Below are 23,380 nucleotides of genomic sequence, written 5' to 3' on the forward strand. Positions count from 1 at the left end.
AGTATTGAAATACTTATTCAGAATTACTGATTACTTTAGCATGCTTATCATCTGGGTTCAAGGGCAATGATGATTAATTCTATCTTGCTTAGGCTGCTTCTACTTTATAATTGCAAAAATCCTCTACTTTGGTACATCTGTAAGAAGATATCTGGCTTATAGTATTAGGATTCTCTCGGTCATAGCTAGGGGTTAGAATACATATTCATTTATTACAAAAGACTTCATGTTATTTTATTCTTCAAGTTATATCACCTTCCTACTCAGTTTTATCTTTCCTCTTTGATTTTCAACCTAATTTGCTTCCATTAAAAGAAAATAATAAAATGATAGTATATTTCTATGTTTCTTTGGCCATAGCAGTGTTATTAATGAACATTGTTTTCTGAAGAAAATGTCTTCTGTAAGGACAGGCTCTCACTTTGTATTATTCCAGAAACAGAAACAAAAACAAAGCAACCTTTTTGGGTTGATTACTTTTTCTTATATATATTATTATTACTACTTGCAGCGTCAGTCTCCATAGAACCTTTCCAAATGACTTATAAAAAATTAAGTACACGATGTTCACTTCAGACTTCCCCTTATCTATCCCTTCCAATTATCTCATAATGGAGCAGAGTGCTACAGCTCATATTCTATTTATATCTGTCATTTGCTCTGCTCTTAGTTTGTTCCCAGCCTAAATCCAACTTGAAGGTCTTGGCTTGGGTGCCATTTGTTCTTTTTCATCTCCCGTCAACATTCAAACTGGTGCTTGTATTTTTATCAGTCGTAACATATGCTGTAAATATTTTTGTTGTTGTTACATTAGCTTTTTGCCACAACTTTATTTAGTTGCCATTTTGTACTCTTTACTTTTTACTCTAACATCAGGGTTACAACTTCATGTCTGGTTACAATTCCACTTTTCTGTTTATGGACAATTTGTTGTCTACCACTGTGGATGTGTCTTATGCAATTCTCAAGAAACTGAAATCATCCAAAGCTGAGAATTATCTCCTGTTCTTTTAAGATATTAAGGCTTTCTCCAGCTTGAGTAACTGTAGTATAAAATAGGATCTTTGTGACTATTTTATATATATATATATAAATATATATATATTTATTTAAGGCACTCACTCATAGAAGTTCATAAAGAGAAGAATAAGAAAATAAAGCACTGGGATATTTAAAAATCTGCTTCTTATCGTCATATATATTTGCCTTGTATTTTTATTATTAATTGTATCTGTATGAAATCCAGAGACCTTGAATCTAGGACCACTGTAGAAAAGCCCTGTAGGGAAACAGAAGAGCATATGACTCCCATTTCAAGAGGAGTGTGTCAGAAGTCAAGCAATTTGCAGAAAGTAGATGGAACACAGGAGGAGAATGTCCTGATCAAATATAGATCAAACAATGAATTGTTCTGCATACTGAAATACCTCCGAATCCTGAAGGCATGCAAAAGACTGTGTTATAAGTGCTTAAGAAGCACTTATAACGTTTGAAGACAAAGATGAAAATAGAAATACTGAAGGAAAAAGGCAAGTTTACAGTAGTAACTGGAAAGCTGCTTCCCTCCAGACAGAAGCTTGGTAGCCTTCATGTAGTAGCTGTGTATTTGTGTAGATGGAGTAGGATGAGAGGGTTCAGCTCTTTGCTGTGAGTAGCTATTACTACTGCAGTAGTAGCATAATATGAAAAAGATAACCCATAAAACTCCTCCTGGGAATACCTTAGTTACGCATCCTCTTACTTGCACTTCTTTCACAGTTGTAACCATGAATGTAAAATGATCCATTTTGATTTTAAGAACCCTACAAACTTGAATAGGTAGCTATATCATGCTTTACTATTTTTTCAGATGACTACAAATTCATACAGCTGAAACTGAACATTATAAGCTTTTTATCCTTTTAACAGGAGATAGAAGTTCTCATAATATTAATTTTTTACTGGGCATCTGCTCAGCTAAGCTTCTTTTAAAATCAAAGACTGCCTGGTTTGTTAATAGCAGATTAAACTGGTCTGATTGGTCAGTTATTTAGCGGAGAGTAGTATGTGATAAGAGGAAAGGCATAAGAACAGAGCAAGTTAACACACTGAGTCTTGTTCTGAGATCATTCCAGTAGTTCTCTTTCCTGATTCTTCTCTCAATAAACTTACCCCATTCTCATGTGTATTTCCATATTCTCTTCATTTTGTTCTTACAACCAATATCGTTATTGAAACAGACCACAGGTTTTTACTAATGATTCTGTAAGTTGCCATGAACTGCAAACATGTATGTATTTTCCATATTATGAATACACGTTGTATGCTTTCAGATTCAGATATCTGGAACTGATACTAGTAGACCTGGATGTGCAGTCCAAGCATAGTCTCATGGACTAGATAGCTCTTCACTGTCTGGTGTCTGGCAGCAGCCCTTTCTTTGTAGTACAAGCTGACATCAAAGGCCAATGCTCTGGTCTCTTCCCTTTCAGAGCTGCTAATCTCTGCTCTGCAAATTGCAGAAGTAAGGAGATTAAGGTCCCACTTTGTTCTCTCAGTTTGAGCCCCACGTTATGTAAAGTAGCTACCAACTACATTATAGTCTTGAGCAGCTGCTTCTATTTGCCACAGCTTTCTCTTGTGTTAATTGTAGTCTGTGCTTTCTATGAAACTATTGTTTCTCTTCCTTTTTTCTTAAGTTCACAATTGGAGAAATACTTGGTCCTGTTATTTGGCCTTTGTGGCCTACTACTGCAATAGTGGTTTAGACTGTCACACTTAAATTCACTTGCACTATATAGCACCTGTCAAATAAATGTCATTTTTCTGAACATAACTATCTTAGCTCAGCAGCCCCACATGTTATTTATGTTACATCACTACATAGATTACACATGCATTTTCCTTCCACTTAGCATAAAATTCACCCTACCTTCCTTGTGATGAATAACTCTCGTGAATGGATTGACTAGTCAAAGCCCTGGAGAGCAGCATTGGCACTTACTCCACACTCAGCCTTTCCTGGAGAGGATTAGGAGGTGACAAACCAAACTGTGTTGACAGCTGGGGGTGGCAAGAGAATGTTGCAGGGATTAGGGATGAAAGGAGTAAGTGGCAGTGGTGGTAACAAAGTGAAACTGAGCACTTTTCTCCTTTCCCATCTCCCAAGATGAAGAAACTGATGAAACATTCTACTTTTTTTTTTTTTTTTTTTTTCCTCTACATTTTTTTTCTCTTTTTCCTGAAGTAAACACACATGGGGTTAATAATAGAGGAATCAAATGTGTATATACTCACAGGAATACACAAGAGTGCATACATCTTCAGCCTGGAGAAGGGAAGGCTGTGGGGTAACCTCCCTGCAGTGTTTCAGACATGAAAGGAGCCTATATGCAGGAAGGGAGTCAACTCCTTGCAAGGGTAGATAATAGGAGGACAAGGGGAAATGGTTTTGAGTTGAAGGAGGGAAGATTTAGGTTCAACAGCAGGGGAAAGTTCTTTACTATGAGAGTGGTGAGGGGCTGGAACAGGCTGCCAAGAGAGGTTGTTGATGCCCCATCCCTGGGGGTGTTCAAGGCCAGGTTGGATGGGGCCCTGGGCAGCCTGGTCTAGTATTAAATGTTGAAGTTGGTGGACCTGCCTGTATTGGGGGTTGAAGCTTGATGGAGGTCCCTTTCAACCCACGCCATTCTATGAGTCTATGATTTATGATCTGCATGTAATGTCATTTGGGGTTAAAATTAGCACGACTTTAATTTTGGTAAAGGTTTAAATATTTGAAGGTTATATTATCTCAAGCATTTCAGTGTTTAATTTTCCATGACCTACCTGACAGTAAATTTATTTATTATCTGAAAATATAGTTTATACCTGGATTGTGTCTGCAGCATAAGCACATGTGAATTACAAAGTGTGTGCCAAACTTTCACTGACTGGAATGAGCTTTACCTGCAAGGTTTTTTTCTGTTGCAGACTGAAAATATTTATCTATATGGATATAAAACTATCTTCAGTGTGTTCAGATGCTTTTTTCTCATGGTTAGTAGTTATCCGCACTTCAGACATCTATTTGTTTTAAAGAAACAGGCTATATTTCATGCTTCATTTCTTCTCCAAATATTATTAGTATAGTCATTTTTTTTTGAGAAATAAAGCAATTTAGTTATGCCTAGTCTTATCTTGAAAGAAGCAATTTTAGAAGGAAAAAAAGAAAAATCAGGTCTCAGTGACATCAAATGGTTCAGACTGATTAGAGACATCTATTTGGTCTCCAATTAGAAAAAAAAAACTTGGACCTGAAGTGTGAAATACACTCACTTTTAGCTTAACACTTAGAAAGGGAAATCGGAAGATTTCCACATTTGAAGGACAAGTGCAGTGTTGTTTTCTGAAACTGCAGACTCTTGCAGTTTATCAGATGCTTCTTATAAGGCTTTCTTAGCATTTTCAGTGAAGATGGCCTTATTTATGCTGTTTTTACTTCAGAGCTCAGTGGGAAGCTGTTAAACAGCTAAGACTCATTATCATCTCCATGCAGTTATCTAGTAAGAAATTAAGACAACCAAGCTAAGGCAAAGGAATATAAGTAGAACATAGCTCCCAAAAGGTTGGACAGGGAAGACAGATCATTTCCCACTAAGACAATGTTATAGAAAAGGCAACTTAATCTTTTGCACAGTAACTGTAGTTTTATGCAGTGATAAACTTTAAGGCTACAAAAACTTCAGAAAGTCCTACTACAAAAATTAAAAAACTAACTACAAAAATTTCAGAAGTCTTTTTTATAATTGGGACAGAAAACCCAAATGATACTGAAAATGAAAACAAACCAAGACTGTTCAGCTTGATGAAAGCATTTTGCTTGGAAAAATTCATTAGATTTTCTGCTTAAGTAGCGATAGAGGAAATCTAAAGCACAGTTATCATCTTGAACAAAGAAATTTTCAGAAGAAAAACAGGAATTTGTGATTTTGACATGACAAGCTGATGTTTCTACCTTCAAATTCAGAATTCAATTTCTGAAATTTCTCTCCTTAAGGAACGTTAACCAGAGAGTAAGACAAAATACAAATCTGTAAGTTCTGCTATGAACACTGACTGCTGTAAGAAGTTTAAGACAATTTTTTTCCCATAATGTTATATTTCCTTTTGGGAAGTACAGCCAACACTACTGTATAATATACTATGCCTTGTATAAAAATGTAGGTTAACATATTGAGCACCCAACAATTCATTTACAGGAAGGCCTTCAACCTTTGTTTTTCTATCTTGCCATAGCATCAGTTTTTCCAGTAAATGCTCTTGGTTTTAATGGAAAGTTAGAAAGCAGATCTAATGTAGTACAGTTAAAAAAGAATAAAAAAATCAGAAGCAGAAAAGTCATAGAAGTAATAAGAAAGCCAAATGTCAACAATAAAAAGCTGTGGAGTTATGTTAGAGAAGAATCAATAAATATGTTCTTTTGAATCTCATGCTGATCTCCAGACTTCCATGGAGTATGTTGTACAAATAAAATAGCAAGAAAATGCTTTTCATTTTGGGAGAAAAATATTAATGAAATACCTGAAGCAATAAGGGAAGTCCGGTGTGATAATTTTACAAGTTTTACAACTGAACTGTAAAATGATGATACTGGGCATTGGGTCTGGTATAGGTAATTGGCAATGGATTTCTGATACCATATTACTAAGTCATACTTAAAGTTATGTTTTACACTTGGTCATGTGATGCTTTAAAAATGACAGATTGGGATTCACCCACAAGGTTTTTGTTCCTTTTTTTGGATTCTTTTTTTCTCTTGTGTATCCATCTGCTCTTTTTATCTTTTCCTTCTTGCTTCATTTTTGAATAGCTAAATCTTAATATCCTACTTTATAAGTAAAAATAAAACCAAGAAAAATGATCTGGTCTTTGAACATACCACGCACTAGTGGTTCTCAGCTTTGTTCTACTTGCTGCTTTAGAAAAGGTGTAGTTTTGAGAGATAAGAAAGAAAAATTTAATCATAAATCACCAGCTATCCTGTTGCCTTTCATAATAAAGTAACTTTCATAGCAAAGTAATAGCAGTCTCCAGCCATGGAGTTTTAACACGCAGCACTCTTATTCAGCACACTTTACAGTCATAGAAACTAATTTACCTGAGAACCACTAACATCTGTTCCTTTGATGTTACAGAGTGGTTGTAGACATCCCAGTGACATGGGAAAAGTCAAAAACCCGAATGTCAAAATACCATGCAACAGCTTGAAATTCAGTATTCTACAGGTCTTGACAGTGAAATGAATAGATACAGGCAGTACCATACAAGACAGTATCACACACATTGTTCTGCAGAGCTCCTGAAAATATTCATTAGCTTATTCATAACAAACAGATAAAATCCCCTTTCAGAATACCCATCACCTTTAGTAATTTCACTCTTGTTGGAAGTGTTCTTTAAGAAAATAAAGGACCTTATTGATAATGTGAGACTTTGTAAGCATAGTGTTTTGCACATAGCTTCAGGAAAGATTTAGCTTTAAAAACCATATCCTAAGATGTCTAGAAAAGTCAGTCTCACACTTCAAGAATGGACTAAGAATAACTGTCTTTCCTAATAGTGGGAGTAAGCAAGCCCCCATTCTTCCCAGATGTTTTGGGTTGCTCTTCTTCAGAAAGGAGAGGAAAAAAAAAACAACTCAGAACTTCATTTGACCTGAGCAGCTGAGAACTTACAACTTATCAGAAACAAAAATAAGACCTTTCCAAGCTAAAAATCAGTAACGTTACTGATCTAGTTCCGGTTTTTTTGTTTTTTTTTTTTTTACATGGGGTGATGAGGTAACATTTGACAAATAACTTGATGGATCACATTAATTCTGATGTTGTGATGGGGCTGAGGGAGGGCTGAGGGAAGGTGAGGAGAAAATCTGCTGGAATGAGCCCTGAAATCTCATTGGCCGCTTGGGCAGCAGACCTTTTGGATTTGGTACGTTTTAAAAGTACTCATCAGAGTGAGCAGGGTCAGGCCACTGCAAACAATTTACATTCGTAGGCCTCTCCAGAAGTAATGCCTCCTTTTTATTTCCATGGAAACAGATACACAGAGCACAGTAGCACTGTTTGGTGGAGCAGGTTCTCTATTTTTCAACATGGCCACCACTGCTGAAACACACCACCCACTGCCTCACTGTGCTCACATCCACTGTTTCGATGTCAGTGGGTGCTGTTTATTCCAACTTGTAAAATTCTGTGATGGAATAAGTAGGCCAAGAAAGTACAAACATAATATGATGACTTTTCTGTGAAGCTCTAAACAAATCAGAGTACTCAGTATGTCTGAACTTGAAAAACTTCATAAAGGATAGCATCTACCAAAGACAGTCACCATTAATATACATGAGACATTTTCTAAAAGCTGTCTAAAAAAATAAATAAATCGATTTTGCACTGTAACAACTTCATTTTGAAGCAGCTATCTACACCATATTTGGTAAACTTTCAATTTTGAAATCTAACACAATTTCACATGTACTGGATTTGAAAATCCCAATTATAAAGAACTCTGTTTATACAAGTTTCTTCTTGCAGGAAAGGCAACATGGAATTTCCCTTCCCATAAAGAAAGATTTAAATTAATAGATATAGTTTTCTTCAATTTGACTCCACTTGGACCAACCAGGTTCCAGTATCAGGAAACAGAAAACATAAAAATTTTCATCTCTTAGCAGGCACATAGTGAGAAAACCCACTCATACTTTCATTTCTGAAGGAATTACTTCTGCCACAGCTACTACTTTCTAACGTAAAAGAGAAAAGTTGTAAAACTGAGGATGCAAGGTGATAACGTAACTACAGTAAAACATGACTAAGGAGTTAGAGTTACATAATAAATAGCAATGACAAAAATGGGGTCATAGTTAAGAAACTGGTTCCAGTGATTTGCAGTCTTGAGAAAGAAGAATTTGCATTAGTGTTCTTCATGTGTTTTTGTGACAATATTTTGTATCATATTAAAATGTACTATTCAAATTACATCTTGACTGAATTAAAAGCACATAATATATAATTGTACTTTAGGTACTTTAAGATGTGATTGAAAGATTCCACTAACATCACTATTCTCTGATTTTCAAATAGAGAAGACCACTATTAAGGGTATAAAATTTTCAAAAGAAGCTTTAGAAAACCAACCACCTGTACATGCAAAAGCCAGCATTATGTTTTCAAGAGAAGCAAACAATTTCAGTTATTTGTGCTAGAGGTACATTTATTTTTATTTGTGCATTTTCAGTAAAGTCAGTAAAGCATTCGATCTGTTCTTTAACTCTCCGAATCAGGTTTTCATGGAACATTCCATTCCTACCACATAGAAAAAGTCAGAAACTATTGACTAGCTATGTACACAAGATCCAGTGTTCATTAAACATTTCTGTCTGTCATCAAGGGTGAGTATATTAATCCATCAGCTTGACTTACTTTTTGATCAGGGTGGACTGAACTATGACTGCCTTGGTACAGGGAGAAGAAAAACATCTTCAACAGTACAAACAAAGAACAAAACTAAAACTATTTGATAGGTCAGGTCATCCACATACACAGATAGTCGGCCTGTACTGTATGTTTCTCATTTCATCAACACCAGAACATCTGCTTCCACCCTTCCACTGCTTGAACCCAGATTCCAACTAGTGTTTCTGCTGCAACAGAACAATGTTTCATTTAAGTAGTACATTGTAATGAATTTCACTTACTTGAAACATCCTCATTACCAAGTTTGTGATGGGTCCAGAAAAGCTACTACAAAGCTTTTCCCTCTTAATAAGAGGTAATCATAACAACACAAGTGAGGATCAGAATTTGTGTTCTATTCCAGAAATACTCATTTTCCAGCTTACAGTTTATGGCAGGAAAGACTCAGAAAAGTGCAAACACTTGGGGTAAAAAAGATCACAACAATGACTAAAGAGCATTACCCCATAAAATTGAAAGGGTAACATTGAAAAAAAGTACAGTATCCAAAGGTTCCTGTCCTCATCGCTACCCGTGGCTCCTTCAGCCATTTATTCTTAGTGAATAGCAAACTAAATGAGATACTCTCTGTCCAGTAGCTAGAATATGATGGACTTGTATGGTGATTGTTTATGTGATAATGCATTTCCTGCAAATGTAGAAGGCTAGCATAGTTTTTAGTGAATTTCAAAAATAATCAGAGGAAGAAGGAAGAACTGAGCCATAGGAGTGGTGTTAGCAGCATTTGTAATACATTTTGCCATGGAAACGACTGCAGTGTGGAATTCCAGTCTGCTGTCAGCACTGGTTGCTAAGGGAAGCAAGGCAGAAGCAGACAGCTGCTAGGGGGCTATCAGAGCAGTCCTTAGCAGCAGTGATAGGAGTCTGATTAGCTCCCACATCCTCTTTCCTCACTATCATTAATTCACAGCTTTCTGTTAACATGTCGTTCTTTCATTGTAAGTGATGACTATAATTTTCTTACCTAAAGTCTGAGATTAGTGTAAAACATGTAAACAAAGATCACCAATACTGTACTCACTCATTTTAAATAACATCCCTCACTTCAGTAGCTTATGCCACATTGTTTACCTACTGAAATATATCCCTGAAAATTACACATATATATTTATCATGTTGCAGCTGCCAAATCACAAGGAATGTTTCCCACTAAAACTGTCACTAATGCAATGACAGTAAATACCCTGGGAACTGTTCCATACAAACACAAAGAACAACTTCTTTACTGTTTGCATGACAAAGCACTGGAACAGGCTGCTTAGAGAGGCTGTGGAGTCTCCTTCTTCAGAGATATTTATGATCCATCTGGATGCCTTCCTAGACAACCTACTTCAGAGAACCTGATTCAGCAGGGGGGTTGGACTTTACAGTCCCAATAGGTCCCTTCCAACACCTACAATTCTGTGATTCTGTGAAAAGAACTGAAGCAAAACTCAGGCCCTCACAAATCTGCTCACCTCATGATTAACCACTGGGCATGTTTACTTAACTTTCCTTAATCTTACCAATAATTTAAGCTGTACTTCTGCTAATGCAAAGAACTCCAGCTGTCTTGAACAGCACAACATTTGTGTTTAACCTCAATCAAAGCTCAGACACAGGCTGTTAATTGATGGGCTTTTCTTCTAGACTGGTGGGAATTTCCCCATGAGCCCAAACTCTACTAAATATGCACTTGTGGCTACTCTTCATTTAAAAAGAGGAAGACAAATGCATTCCTTCCCCTTATTACCAAACGTTTAAAGATCTTATCTCAAAAGAAGCAGAGCCAGGTAGAGCAGGAAAGCTAGCATATGATAGCATTTACTCTTAAGTCCATCAAACATTTAATTGCACAGAATTTAAAAATCCTCTAAGCTATAGAATACTTACCTTCTACCCTGCTTTGAATGGGAAGCAGTTTAATTCCCTACTCACTTTCATGCTGTCCCTTTAAAAGTAGTATGGAGGCTCCCAAATCAAGTACTGACTTCTCAGAAAGGAACAGAAAGTGTGCTGGGGTAAAGTGAATGAGGATTAATTACTGGATAAGTAAGACTGGTGAGAGAAGTTCAATTAGTCGAACATAGCAAGGACTTCTGTGAAAATACAGCTAATGCTAATGTTAGGGTAGGCAGTGCAGCTCCAAAATTGCTTAAGTTTTTCTGTATGATTAGTGTATTTCATAATGTTGTTCTTTTCCTTTGTAGTTTAACCACTGTTGCATGAGTGGTGCTCAGAATGAACTGAGGGACAGAGATATGAAAGAGGTCTGGACAAGTTGTGTGGAAGGGAGGAAAAGTCATTGAAAGTCATTTTCTGTACAGTGCTGGATGATGGCAATATAATTTTGCTCTCTTTTACTGTGACAAAAAATGAAGTTCAGAGAGTGGTTTGTTTGGGGCAGGAGTATTTGACTAAAGGTGAAGACTCAGATATGAAAGCTTAACAAATACATGAATAAGATAGGAAAAAATCATTACAATGCTAACTTTACAGAAATAGTTAAATGGAGATGGAAGATTTAACTTGAACATCAGTGAAATCATCCTAACAAAGATGCAAATATGAAAGTAATCTTGCAGTGAAAATTTAAAAACACAGAAGCTTCCAGTTTTTCCAGCGCAGAGTACCCAGGTATTATGAAAATGATCTGGATGTAAAGGGGATAAATTATGTATGTATCTAACTGTAGGTTTTTTAATGTTAAGTCATTCAAATCTGAGTGAGCTTTTGGCTGAACAGTAAATGTTCCTCCAGTCATAAAGAAAGAACAGATTAGGGAAAGCTATTTTTTAAAGATGATAATTTATTGTCTTCCTTATTCAATTCTAATCCTTCTTTTTATATTTCAGGGTGCAAGTTGAATTCTATATGAATGAAAACACATTTAAAGAGAGACTAAAACTCTTCTTCATCAAAAACCAAAGATCAAGTAAGCAGCTGGATTAATTTCTATTAAGCATAATACTAATACTTTGGTTAGAATCTAATTCCATTGATGGCAACAGCAAAGGTATTAATTTTCTTCTCAGCAGTTTTTTGTTTTGTTTTTTTTCCCTGCCCCACAGGAGTCAGTTTTACATTATTTCTATAACACTCAAGAAGTATTTAAAATAAAAATATGTTCTTGTTTTACGGTAATGATCATAATCTCCATGGTAATGTCAGCTTTATCAGTGATTGTTGCTTGACTTCTAAGAAAGCAAAACACCTCAAAGATGATTTTGTTTGAGTACAAAAACAAAAACCAGGTGCTTTTGCATTACTGTTTAATTGTATTGAATACTCCTAAGCATCAAACTTTGTACAAAAACAAAAAAAGAGTGATTTGGTAAGGAAACTAATAGAGAATTTATAACAAATTCCCAGTCTTCATGAATATAGTAACTTTATATTCCAATTTAGCAGTGTATTTTCATTGATGTATGCATTTAAATTCATAAGCCATCACAGAAGACAATTATATGGAGAATCCAAGACATTTGTGTTTACATACATTCAGGAAGCTGATCCAAGAGCATTCATATAGTGTATAGTGGAGTAAGAGACAAGACAGAAAAGCATACTGAACTAGAAAGGGCTATTATTCCTGGCTAGAAAAACAACCTTGGAAGCTGTAAGCAGTAAATAAATAATAAGTCCAAACTCATTATAAAACTCTTCTCACGGTTATGATAGAAAAGTTATGGATACATACTTGCTTGAGATAAAAGTAGGAATTCTTTACCTCTACTTAGATCTTAACAAAAAATGAAAACAAAAGCCTTTTTACAAATCCATATTTTGATGGAAGAACTGAAGGCCATACATTTAAAAACAGGTATATTTATCATAAGCAGCACAAAAGTAAAACGTGAAGATAGTTAACTGCTATGAATTTGTGGCCATTACTTTGCTGAACACTTAAATTCTGGCTAGCTGTGTTAAGAGAATTGTTACTATACTGGGACATCTTTGCTCAATTGGGAACATGAGGTTAAGGAATGTTATGGAAACTTATTTAAAATAAGGAGTGGGAAGCAACTGTTGATTGATCCTATTGGGGATTATGTTAGGTATCATGGAACCAATGAAAAAAGATTTGGCCCTTTAGATCTTAGGTTTCAATGAGAACACTGAAAACCTTCCTTCACATACTGTGTATCTATTTCCTGTCACTACTGATTCTACTGCATTATTTTCTCAAGTTTTCAGGCAGTACTATATCAATTTACAGATGTTCGGCAAAATTTTCATGAGTGCAAAACTTCACAAGTAGGTTTAGAATGTCAGAGAGTGAGAAGTAGTACCCATGCTCCAGTGCTATTAGTCCAGAATTTATATGATTTTTTTTTAATAGAATACCAATCTAATTAGACCAGAAACAGGCATGAAATATCAACTGCCTCATTCATTATTCCAGTTCTGAACACGTTTTTATGAACTAGTAAAATAAGGCCATCTACATCTGATTTCAGCTTAGCTACCACTCAACCTTCTGTAAACAAGTTTATAATAAAATTAAAACAGTACACAAAAGACTTTTTAAAAAGGTGTCAGAGAGCTACAAATAAATAAATAAAATACATTTTTATGGCTTGCTAATACTTGCCAAGATCACACACAGCTTAAAATAAGTCTCAAAGGAAAAAATAAGTGAATTTTCAATTCAGTGGAGACAGTATAAAACAGATAACTGTCATCAAGATATGAATTATTAACAATGTATTTTCATTTAACTCCTAGAGCCAACTGCTACTTAGATGACTTTGCTAAAAGCCAGCAGTGTTAGAGATTTATTAGGAAATAAAAATGGAAGATGATAGTAAAAATCTTCAGCTGCTGTCCCTGTCACCCCTGCTTTGATGTAGATCAGATCTCCAGATTGGAGAATTATCTCTGAAAATGCTTGTAAGGGTAGTATTAAGAAGTTATAAAATAAGAAAAAAAAATAATAATTAAAACTTCAATTGCATTATACCTGATCACTACCAGTTCTATTACATTATACTTGAAATTACTGGTAAAAAAGATAGCAGATACCTGTTCAAATGTTCATGTTTCCTTCTCAGCTTGAGAACTTCAGAAAACAAACAAATTTTTAACTGTTATTGCCAACTTCTTCTTTTGAAGAAGGCAACACATGTAGCATCATGCTTACAGGGACAAGGTAGAATTATAATCTCATTAAACTATTCATAACAGTGTATGATTGATGTAGCTGAATACAAGTTTCAAGCATCAATATCAAAGCAGAGATATTATGTGTAAATGACCCTGCTACTTGAACAATCTGTCTGTGAATGGAAAAAAGGAAAAAGAAATTAAATCAAGCAGTTTATGTAAAGTAGGGGACCAAAATAGTCAACCAGCAAACAGAAGTATGAAATACTTGCTTTGTAAGAAAGTAATAAATGAAAAACTATTTTAAATCCTAGCCTTCTGGTGACTGCCTCCTCCTCCTCTGATGTGAAATCTTAGATCTCCATAACAGTAGAACAAATGTGTTTCTTCCAGCTCATGGATGATGTCCCTATCTATGAACCTACAGAATATTTTGACCAGCAAATATTTACTTACATGAATTATTATAGCTATGGCAGGAGGGACCAAATGCACTCCCTCTGTCAGGACATATCCAGAAGTTGAAGCAGAAGCTACACTTGAAGTCTGTTTTACATTACTTTTGTAATGCCTGAACCACTCTTGTGTGATATACAGGTCCTGCTGTCTGCCCTGTCCATGTAACCCAGACTACCATATATGTTCTATGTCAGTGCCTACAGGCCTTCCACAAATGTAAATAAGGAGTGAAAACCCTGCCTCATACTATGGAAAGCAGCCCAGTTGGGATATCCAGAACCTGAAGCACTTTCAAGTATATTATGGAAGAGATCTGGAGAATTTTAATATTGAATATGTAAGCAGTTTTCAATCGTTCAAGATCAGGACTTGAGAGTTAAGATTTAAGGCAGCAGCCAGGAGCATGGGTGCCACATACTGATTTGTTTTTGAAATCATAAAAGCAGTATTTTCTTTTGGAATTCAGACCAGGAATAAATTCAAATGATTATTAAAAGTTGGCCCATTATCAATACAGAAAAGAATTATCTAACATCAAGATAAACATTTACAGAGTTAAAGAACAGAAAAAACAAGTGATGAACTTTAAATAACACAAAATGGATAGGGAAAGGAATTCCACCTGTTTTTTTGTTGCCTTCCTTTGTTTTCAGGTTATCTGCTCTTTTTCTGATCGCTTGACTGTTACAGTAACCATTCAGAAGTCTTCCGGAAAAGCATTAGCACAGACAAAGAATTTTATCTTCTTCACCAACAGTTCAAACACGTATAGTATCACAGAATCATAGAATCACCAAGGTTAGAAAAGACCTAAAAGATCATCCAGTCCAACCATTCACCTATTACCAATAGCTCCCACTAAACCATGTCCCTCAACACAACATCCAGTCATTCCTTGAATACCCCCAGAGTTAGTACAAGATTATAGCACAACTGGGAAAAAAATGAAGTAATTTTGGTCAAATAATAGCATAGCAACAACACAGTAACAGCTGTGGGACTTCTCATGGCCAAGACCCAAACACAGGATTTTAACCCTTAGCTTACAGACAATGAAATGCTGTAGAAGTTCACCCAGTCCTTGTGTGATAACTGGAGCTTCACAGGGCATGTTTCTGCACAGATTTGAGTATGCTTGATGAGACTGCTGCTCTATAGTTCTATTGAGTTCAGCAGGTTTTATACCATATTTACAATTCAAAAATAAAATATACTCAGTGCAAAGGAAATCAGACCTATGTGAGACCCAGTCAGTAATGTTCTGCTTTGGACTGAAAGCCTCTCAGCTCTATAGAATTGGACTCCTGGTTCACATGACTAAAAAAAATTTTAAAAAAATGCTTAAGGTTGCCTTCCCTCATTAATTTTAAGACTAATAGCAAGACTGAGGATTTAAATGCTAATCCTCTGACTCCAAAACTTCATTAAAATACAATTAAGTTTTGTTGTAGTAGACAATGACTCCTATTAGCACTGAATTAAAATGCCTGTGTGATAGAACCAACTGTCCACCCGGGTTCCATTGGAGGAATCCTGTCTCTGTGCAGTAGACCTATGGTTTGCAAGACATACTGTAATATTCTGTGATAGTATTGAGTATTTGAGACCTGTTAAAAAAAATATTTTGGTATTCATATGGTCCATAGAAGAAGCAGCTGAATCAGTTCAAGTTGTGCATTTAGCATGACTTTCAGATATTCTGATTCTTGGATTCCTAGTTATGCAACTTTAACATTAAATATCTACAGTTCAATTATTTATGTTAGTATGAGAAACTACTACATGAAGCCTGTCAGATATTAATATTTAAATAATTGCCATTGGATATCCTCTGCCTGTGGTTGAAAGTATGTCTTCCTCATGCTACTATATCTTGCATCTCAAACACTGTATGTCATTCTGGTTCCCCTTTTGAGAAGAAATTTGTAAAACTACAAAAGCTGCAGGCCTCAGAAACAACAGATTGTATTGAATAGCCTTCAAGCAAAACAACTGCCTAGATCTCCCCTTTAAAAGGGACCAAATCTTAAGCCAGAGGTTTCTGGATGTTGGAAAAATGTATTTTCTGTGCATCTGACAGGGATACTCATATATCCTTCTGCCAAAGGGAAATGTCGGGTACCTTTGCTCTGTTGTATCATATCTATTTTAGTTCCTTTTAGTTTTATCTTAAAAGTGAATGAAACTACAAAGAGTCTAAATTTCTTTCTCTTCCTTTTAAAATAGGTCTGAGAATACGGTTATTCAATTTTTCGCTTAAGCTACTAAGCTGTTTCTTATACATAATTCGTGTGCTTCTGGATGACCCTACACAAGGACATGGATGGTAATATTTATTCTGTTACTTGTTCTTTCAAAGCATTGTTAAGCATATATAAAATAAATTAGGTTTATGAAGAACTGAATAAGGAACGATATTTTGGTGGGAACTATGAAGTTCTTCCCAGGAAATAAATTTACCACGCAAGGATTCTGTATTTTGTGGTTACAAAATGTAGGAAAGGAGCTATGCAGAATTAGTTTCCACATCAGCTGGGATGGTTCAGAACTGTTAAGGATCACTATTTTTTCTCTTGTACTCTTGTAAATGAAATAGCTCTAAGTAGCATAGATAGCAGCTTTTTTTTTTCTTTTTTTTTTTTTCTGATGCATCAGCTGACAGAACAGATACACATCAGTATTAATTTATTAGAAGTTTAACTCTCCTGCCAGAAAATTATGTTGCTATGCAGTAGTTAGTTCTCAGGCAGCTAAATGCAAAGTTTTTTCAATATAATTTGGAAATAAGAAGTGTCTTGTGTATAGTTCTGACTTAACCATGCCACAGATATTCAAATATTAGCTGTCTTACTTAAGATTCTAGATTCTGGACACAATCAGACAAATACATGAAACTGAGCTTTCACACAAATTATGCTGATGATAACTTTCTAGGCCTCTGAATTCCCTAAACACTTAAAAGAGGAGGAGACCAAAAGTACATTTTTCTGATGTACAATCAATCATCAATTTTTGAAAAAATATTTACAATTTATGCAATCATTTGTTCCAATTGTATTTATATCATAGAAATACTGAATATTATCAATGATGATAACAAACACCATTTTCAGTTAATTACTTGCTTTCACTTGATTTGCTTCTGTTGGCCTTAAGTACTGAATGAACCAAAGCATGGCTGCAAACACTAAGCTCAGGGTGATAGAAATAGCAGTCTTCATACAATGCTAGGCATGGGAGTAAGTATGAATTCTAATTTGCAGATTTGAAGATTGATTAAAATTGATTAAAACTACATAGGGTAATGCTCTAGAAAAGCTAACGCATAGGATTTCAAGAATCAACTCCAAAGCGAAGTGAGTTAAAGAAAAATAGACTATCCTCTGCAGTATGAGAGTGGGATGTGTGAATAGGAAGTACAGAAAATTGGTTTGAGAATCTTTTGTCAAAATTTGTTGTAAGAAATCAGAACATCTGAAAAAAAAAGACAGGAAAAAATTTCCCTTGAAAAGCAAGAACTGCAAAAAACTCTATTTTTTGACTCCACATGTATCCCTAAATGTCTCTTCAAGGAGGAGTGTGTAGAGTGGAAACAAGTAGCAGTATTCAAAACCAAAGTGCTGATAGAGAAAAATTTACCATGAAATTTAGACACAGCACCACAGCAACTCAGGGACTTGAAAATATCTTGATGCACAGCCCTCTTTGGCTTTCCAGACAGCCTAGTTCTTTTCTCCTGCTTAGAGGTTAGATTCTTCTCAGATTGCCTTTCTATTGCAAACCAAAAGCCATGAAAGTATGTGTCCTTTTACTTCTTTTATCACATTAAGAAGACCTACCACAATAGATGTTAATTCTGCTGAAACTCAATGTTCCATCCAAAAAATACCAGTACTTTTGCAATCAGCTTTTTTACAAGCATTTTATACTGAGTTAAGAAAAATAAAAAAGTATTTAAAACCAATTATTGTTTCCTCTGTGAATCTGAAAAGCAGAAAGCAGTCATGCTCCCTAATAATAGTTTCATTCTACATACCCCAAAATATATCTTAACTCAGTTCTGGCCATCTTTTCAATCACAAAACAAATGCCAAGCAGCTGAGTTGTACAGCAACTTGCTATCATTAACAGTAAAGTGCCTTTAGATGACTTTATGATAGTGTGCCTGGACCCTGCTGTATAAAGGGCATGAATTTTACATGAAGAATACTGTCTTTATATGAAAAAAGAGAAGTACAGGACACTTGAGTAGTTCAATGAGAAAAACTGATGCTTGTCAGTACCTGGTGGACACAGCTGCCTGTCACATACGCATGCATGTATGTACACCCTTAAACCGTTTCACTGAAAACGAGTTTGCCAAAACTGAGTTTTAATGTTTTCAATAGGTTGCAGCAATCAAATAGGGACCAGGCCAATGAAAAATTGCAAAGATTGCAGTGGCTTCCTTCAACAGCCAATAATAATCTGGATAAAGTCCTGCTGTTTTTTCTTGTGAGAAATTGAACAATTTAGTCAATTGTCCTCTCTCAAGATGTTGTTTCAGAACATGTTATCATTGTGATGTTGTAAGATGTAGCAACTGATAAAAATTGATCTGATCTTTAGAGAGAAATCTCATAGTATTAATCAAATTGCTTCTCTTAATAGTTTGACTAGGAACAAAAAAAGCAAATTTTCATAAAATCACTATGCAGGATTTTAAAGCTGATGTTATTTGCACTCCACAGTGAGTAGCAGTGTTTTCAGATTTGAAAAGACATGTAATCTGAAATGCGAGAGTTTTTTGAATGTTAAGACATTGAGAAGCGTGAATAGGGAATAAAACTTTGTTATACCCTGTATATTACACCCTTATAATATGCCCTGTAACAGTACAGAACAGCTGTACTAATTTGCATTCAGTTTTCCACAAATACAACTTAAAAAAATAAATCTCAAATCCAAGCACTGAAAGAGATATGTAGTTTGATAAATGTAGCTACAGAAGGGATACTGCAAGAAGTGAAACAATGATATTTCTGGTTTTGAATAAATAATGCACTTGGTATTGAAGTTTGAAGCATGATTGCATAACAAAATATAATTGGACTTCATGAATCCAATTTAAAGTAATGCAATTTTCTAGTGGAAAAAAACCCCATAGTTCAGATGTTTTTTGTGGCTAATGAGTTTTGGACATGAAAAAACTGTTTATATCATTTTGTTCTAAGAACTGCAGTGAGCTCCAATGAGTATATATGACAGCAATGGTATAACTGAGTATATGGAGTGGATTAGAACAACAGCACTTCTGCTACTGTCAAGAGTATTTTGATAGTTTTGTATTCATATGCAGAGATCTTTTTGCATTATGCAGACTGCTTAATTCTGCAGTCCTTTCCTCATATGTTTGTTCCTTGTTCCTTCTAAACATTTAATAATTTACTGGCTAGAGAGTTTGCCTTTTCTGTATAGCCATCCATTGTATTGTGCTGTGGGACATTTAATAGACTGGATAGTTCTGTTAATGTATAAAGTTTGGCTGAGTTCAGCTTTTGAAAGTATTCTTTGAGTTGTTTTTTTTTTTTTTTTCCACATCAGACCACGTTTGAAAGTAAATCTTTATAAAATGTAACCTGAAGTGCTTTACATTACTTTTCTATGGATACAGAACACATCCAGAACTACATTCAAAAAACTATTTTACTGTTAAAAATGTTTATATTCATCATCTAGTGTTTCAAGCTACTGCATGAATTATATAAAATGTTATAGTTAATAGTCTAATATCCCTTTTCCCTGTATGCTTTTATGATTGTGTTTCTACGTGCATTTGCTAATGAAAATGGACTTTACATCGATGTGATGACAACTATCAGTAAAGAATTAAACCGGGATTGTTACAACCAAAATTACACGCCTGGAACAATTGATTGGTGAGTTCCTTATTTAAAAAAGCAAACCAAAAATCCACACGATTGTGTGAGGGAGGCTGGGTCAGGAAGACAAATCAACTCTGTCTGGAATGGGGATACATTAATATATCATGATAACATTTCTATAACTCTCCATCAGTTAATTTGAACTTCATTAATATTCAAAACCGCCTTTAAAATTCTAATTATTCCTCTGACTATGTAACAGACTTGCTGGATTGCATGCTGCTGTAAGATCTGAATTCCCATAACGTCTATATAACTTGCTGAAAACAAAAAACCAGACACCCTTATTTAGAAAACAATTCTGACTAGCAGTAATCTAGTAATCTACAATGGGGGTACCAGATTCTAGTAGCACTCTATCAAGGATTGTTTGGTTTAGTAACTACTAAAACAACATGGTATTTTCCCAAGATATGTTGTTCTTATTATGTAGATGCCATTTATACCATTACACAGAAAAAAAAAAAAAAATCAAAGAAAAGAACTGCTACTAATAATGGTTCCTCTGCATCTCTAGAATCCAAACTGCAAACTTCTTTGTTCTTCCTAGAATCATGGGGGATGACCTAGCAGCCACTGAAGCCAATAAGACGTGTTGATATCACCAGGTGTTCGATTACTCCGATGTGAATTTTGTGATTGGCTCAAAACTAGAAAGAAAACTTGCTAATATTCAGTAGATAGCTACTGATTTTAAATCTTTATTGCATATATTTTAAATATAAAGCTGCTGTAATTTCCATTGATATGTACATTTTTTTTCTGTTTTTTCTTTTTTCTCTTAATTTATTTAAATTCCATATTTCTTCTTATGTTGCAATGAACAGGTCTCCTATTATTTGGGTGAATCGAAGTTTGCCTTTATGGGGATTACAGGTAATAAGTAAATGGCCAATTTAACTACCTACACTATTGATTTATAGCGTTTTGTTGATGCTAAATGATATATGGAAAAGTTAAGGAAATCTACTTGATTAACAAATGCAACAAAACCATAAAAGAAAGATAAGCTGATCTAAGCAACCTAGTTTAAATCGTATGCATTTATCATATATTTATAAAGTATGAAATGTTGTAGGAAAATATTGTAGAATAGGGCAGCCTTTTCTTGTAGAAGTATCAAGCTTTGCTGAGTAGTTTAGCTGTAAATATTTCCTATATTGATGAGTTTAAATTTCATAATTTCTTTTGACTAGTATTTTTTTTTACTTGTACTGCCTGGGCATTCATGTAAAATCCATTAAAATGTTCTCAGTAACTAACCAGATAACTAAAAAAACCAGGACTTTCAAAGTACTTAATGTCTCTTAAAATTGAGCTACCAGTTATTAATAATTACATAATGTATGGAATATATAAAATGCTATTTCCCATTCTTTGCACTTTCTCCAAAACTTAAGAATCATTTGAGGGAATTTTCCCTATGAAGTCTATCCTTTTCCACTAAGAATTCAGTAAGCTTCTGAAGTGTCTGTACCATTATATTTTTGCACCACGTGTCATACAATGCTATTACAATTGTTTGTTTGTTCCTCTATGCATATACTGTTCTACTAAATGGAGAAATCCTCAACAAAAATACCTCTCAATACCTTGCCAAATATACAAAATTTGAATAAAGTTTGACATAGAGATTCACATCGCTTTATTCAACTGCATGTAAAAATACCGTGAGTTTTAATTAGTTATGATTAGACACTTATTCTAATAGTTGAATCAGTTTTATAACTTTTTTAGAAAACGGTGTTAATGCTCATATTTTTTTTTGTCTCTTCACTTAAGGTTTCAGTGGCTTTAATAAGTCTCTTTGAAACACTATTACTGAGTTATCTTAGCTACAAGGTAAGTTCTTTTAGTAAGTTTTAGTAAGTTTTTTGCCTGACTTGTATCTACACTGTATCCAAATCTGTACCATGTGCTGCTTTTTTCATTCAGTACAGCATCTCTAATGTGCCTTTTCTGGGATGCAGCACTGAACAAGACAGATGTTAAGAAAGTGTCAGTTTTTCTGAAATATTCCTCACAATACTATTGGTACACATTCTAGCAGTATATTATTTTCATTTTATTATTCCAACAAGAAAAATTTGGCTTACAGTCTCACAATTTCAGTTCTCTTTATGGGGCTGGTTATCACACAATATTACAGATTATTCAAGTATGTCTAACTCCCACCAATTATGATTACATAGAAGTCAATAATTCCTGCCTTATAGGTCCAATGGCATCCAGATATAAAGGGAGAAAATTAGAAATAGAGAAAGAATGGTATTTACAGGGCAGATTGGATTTAATTTTCAGTTACTGTATCAGATGGTTATTTTAATGGGAAACATTAATGTATAACTGCAGCTGAAAATATGATGATGCTGTACTGGTAAATCATTGCAATACTATGTAGGCTGCATTGTTGTTCCACTACCTATGATGGACTACTGATATACAGTTAGTATACCTGTAAGACACTCAATTTTAATTGCCTTCTTTTTTAAATTTATAAGTCTTCAACCAAACATCTAATTACTGTAGTTACTGCTCAGATGTGGAAAAAAACCAATATGTTTCCCATTCCATAGCTAGTAAGCTTCAATTCATCAAGACCTCTAATTTTTTGTAAGCAAGATCAAGTTCCAAAACGTAGGCCCTGAAATGTATTGAAGTGTTTCTGGCAGAAATACAGAATTTTGAGCTTGTATATTCTGACATGAAATTTTATAAGAAGTACAAACAGAGCAGCTCATTATTCATACCAAATGTTAATATAAACCATAGGGCAGTCAGCTGGGCATAAGGATAATCACAACAGTTGATTCAATATAAAATTTTCAATATAAAATTTTCTGAGTAGGGCATGTCCTTTGCATACATATCTCTACAGTTCTTATACTACAGTGGAATTTTGTCTCTAGTTTTTAAGACAGTCTTGAATAAGTATTAAAGTTAGAAAAACCTTAACACAACCAAAAGCTAAAGTATTTAGATTTAGAGATTTAGAGGAGTCAAAGAACGGAAACAAACAACAGCAGGAAAACAGCTGCAGACAGAACTTGCCAGCAGGTTGGGCTGTGTGATGATTCCATGAAAAACTAGACTTATTAGGCATAAATTTGTTAGGAAAGGAGCCTTATCTCCTTATCTCTGCGTAAGTGTGCATGCAAAAATAAAAGTAAATCAACGCTGGAAGAACAATAAATAACAAATGATCTCTATGTAGGATTCCAAGGTACCTAAAAATGCAATAGGAGGAAACAGAAATGTATTACTCTTTGAAAAAATTAGAAACTTAATTTAATGAAGCTCTTCATTAACTGACAGAATGAGTTGACTAGTTAATGAAATTAGAATTTTCTTTGCTGTCTCACTAAATAGGTCACAGTACGGAAACATGTGGTCATATAGATGTAGGGATCAGTTGTAGTA

At 34.7% G+C, this 23,380-nt stretch overlaps 1 protein-coding gene across 4 annotated transcripts in view; it reads left to right on the forward strand.

Moving 5' to 3' along the window:
* KCNT2 (potassium sodium-activated channel subfamily T member 2) overlaps positions 1 to 23,380 on the forward strand; it is a 107,262-nt gene that overhangs the window by 11,049 nt on the left and 72,833 nt on the right. For all 4 annotated transcript variants that reach the window (XM_015869524.2, XM_015869522.2, XM_032446354.1 and 1 more), the window contains exons 2-6: positions 11,327 to 11,406; positions 16,263 to 16,362; positions 19,898 to 19,954; positions 20,788 to 20,836; positions 21,743 to 21,802. In XM_015869524.2, coding sequence (XP_015725010.1) covers positions 11,327 to 11,406; positions 16,263 to 16,362; positions 19,898 to 19,954; positions 20,788 to 20,836; positions 21,743 to 21,802 — 346 coding nt within the window. The remainder of the gene's footprint in view (positions 1 to 11,326; positions 11,407 to 16,262; positions 16,363 to 19,897; positions 19,955 to 20,787; positions 20,837 to 21,742; positions 21,803 to 23,380) is intronic.

Source organism: Coturnix japonica, chromosome 8, assembly GCF_001577835.2.
Source record: "Coturnix japonica isolate 7356 chromosome 8, Coturnix japonica 2.1, whole genome shotgun sequence".
Taxonomy (NCBI): domain Eukaryota; kingdom Metazoa; phylum Chordata; class Aves; order Galliformes; family Phasianidae; genus Coturnix; species Coturnix japonica.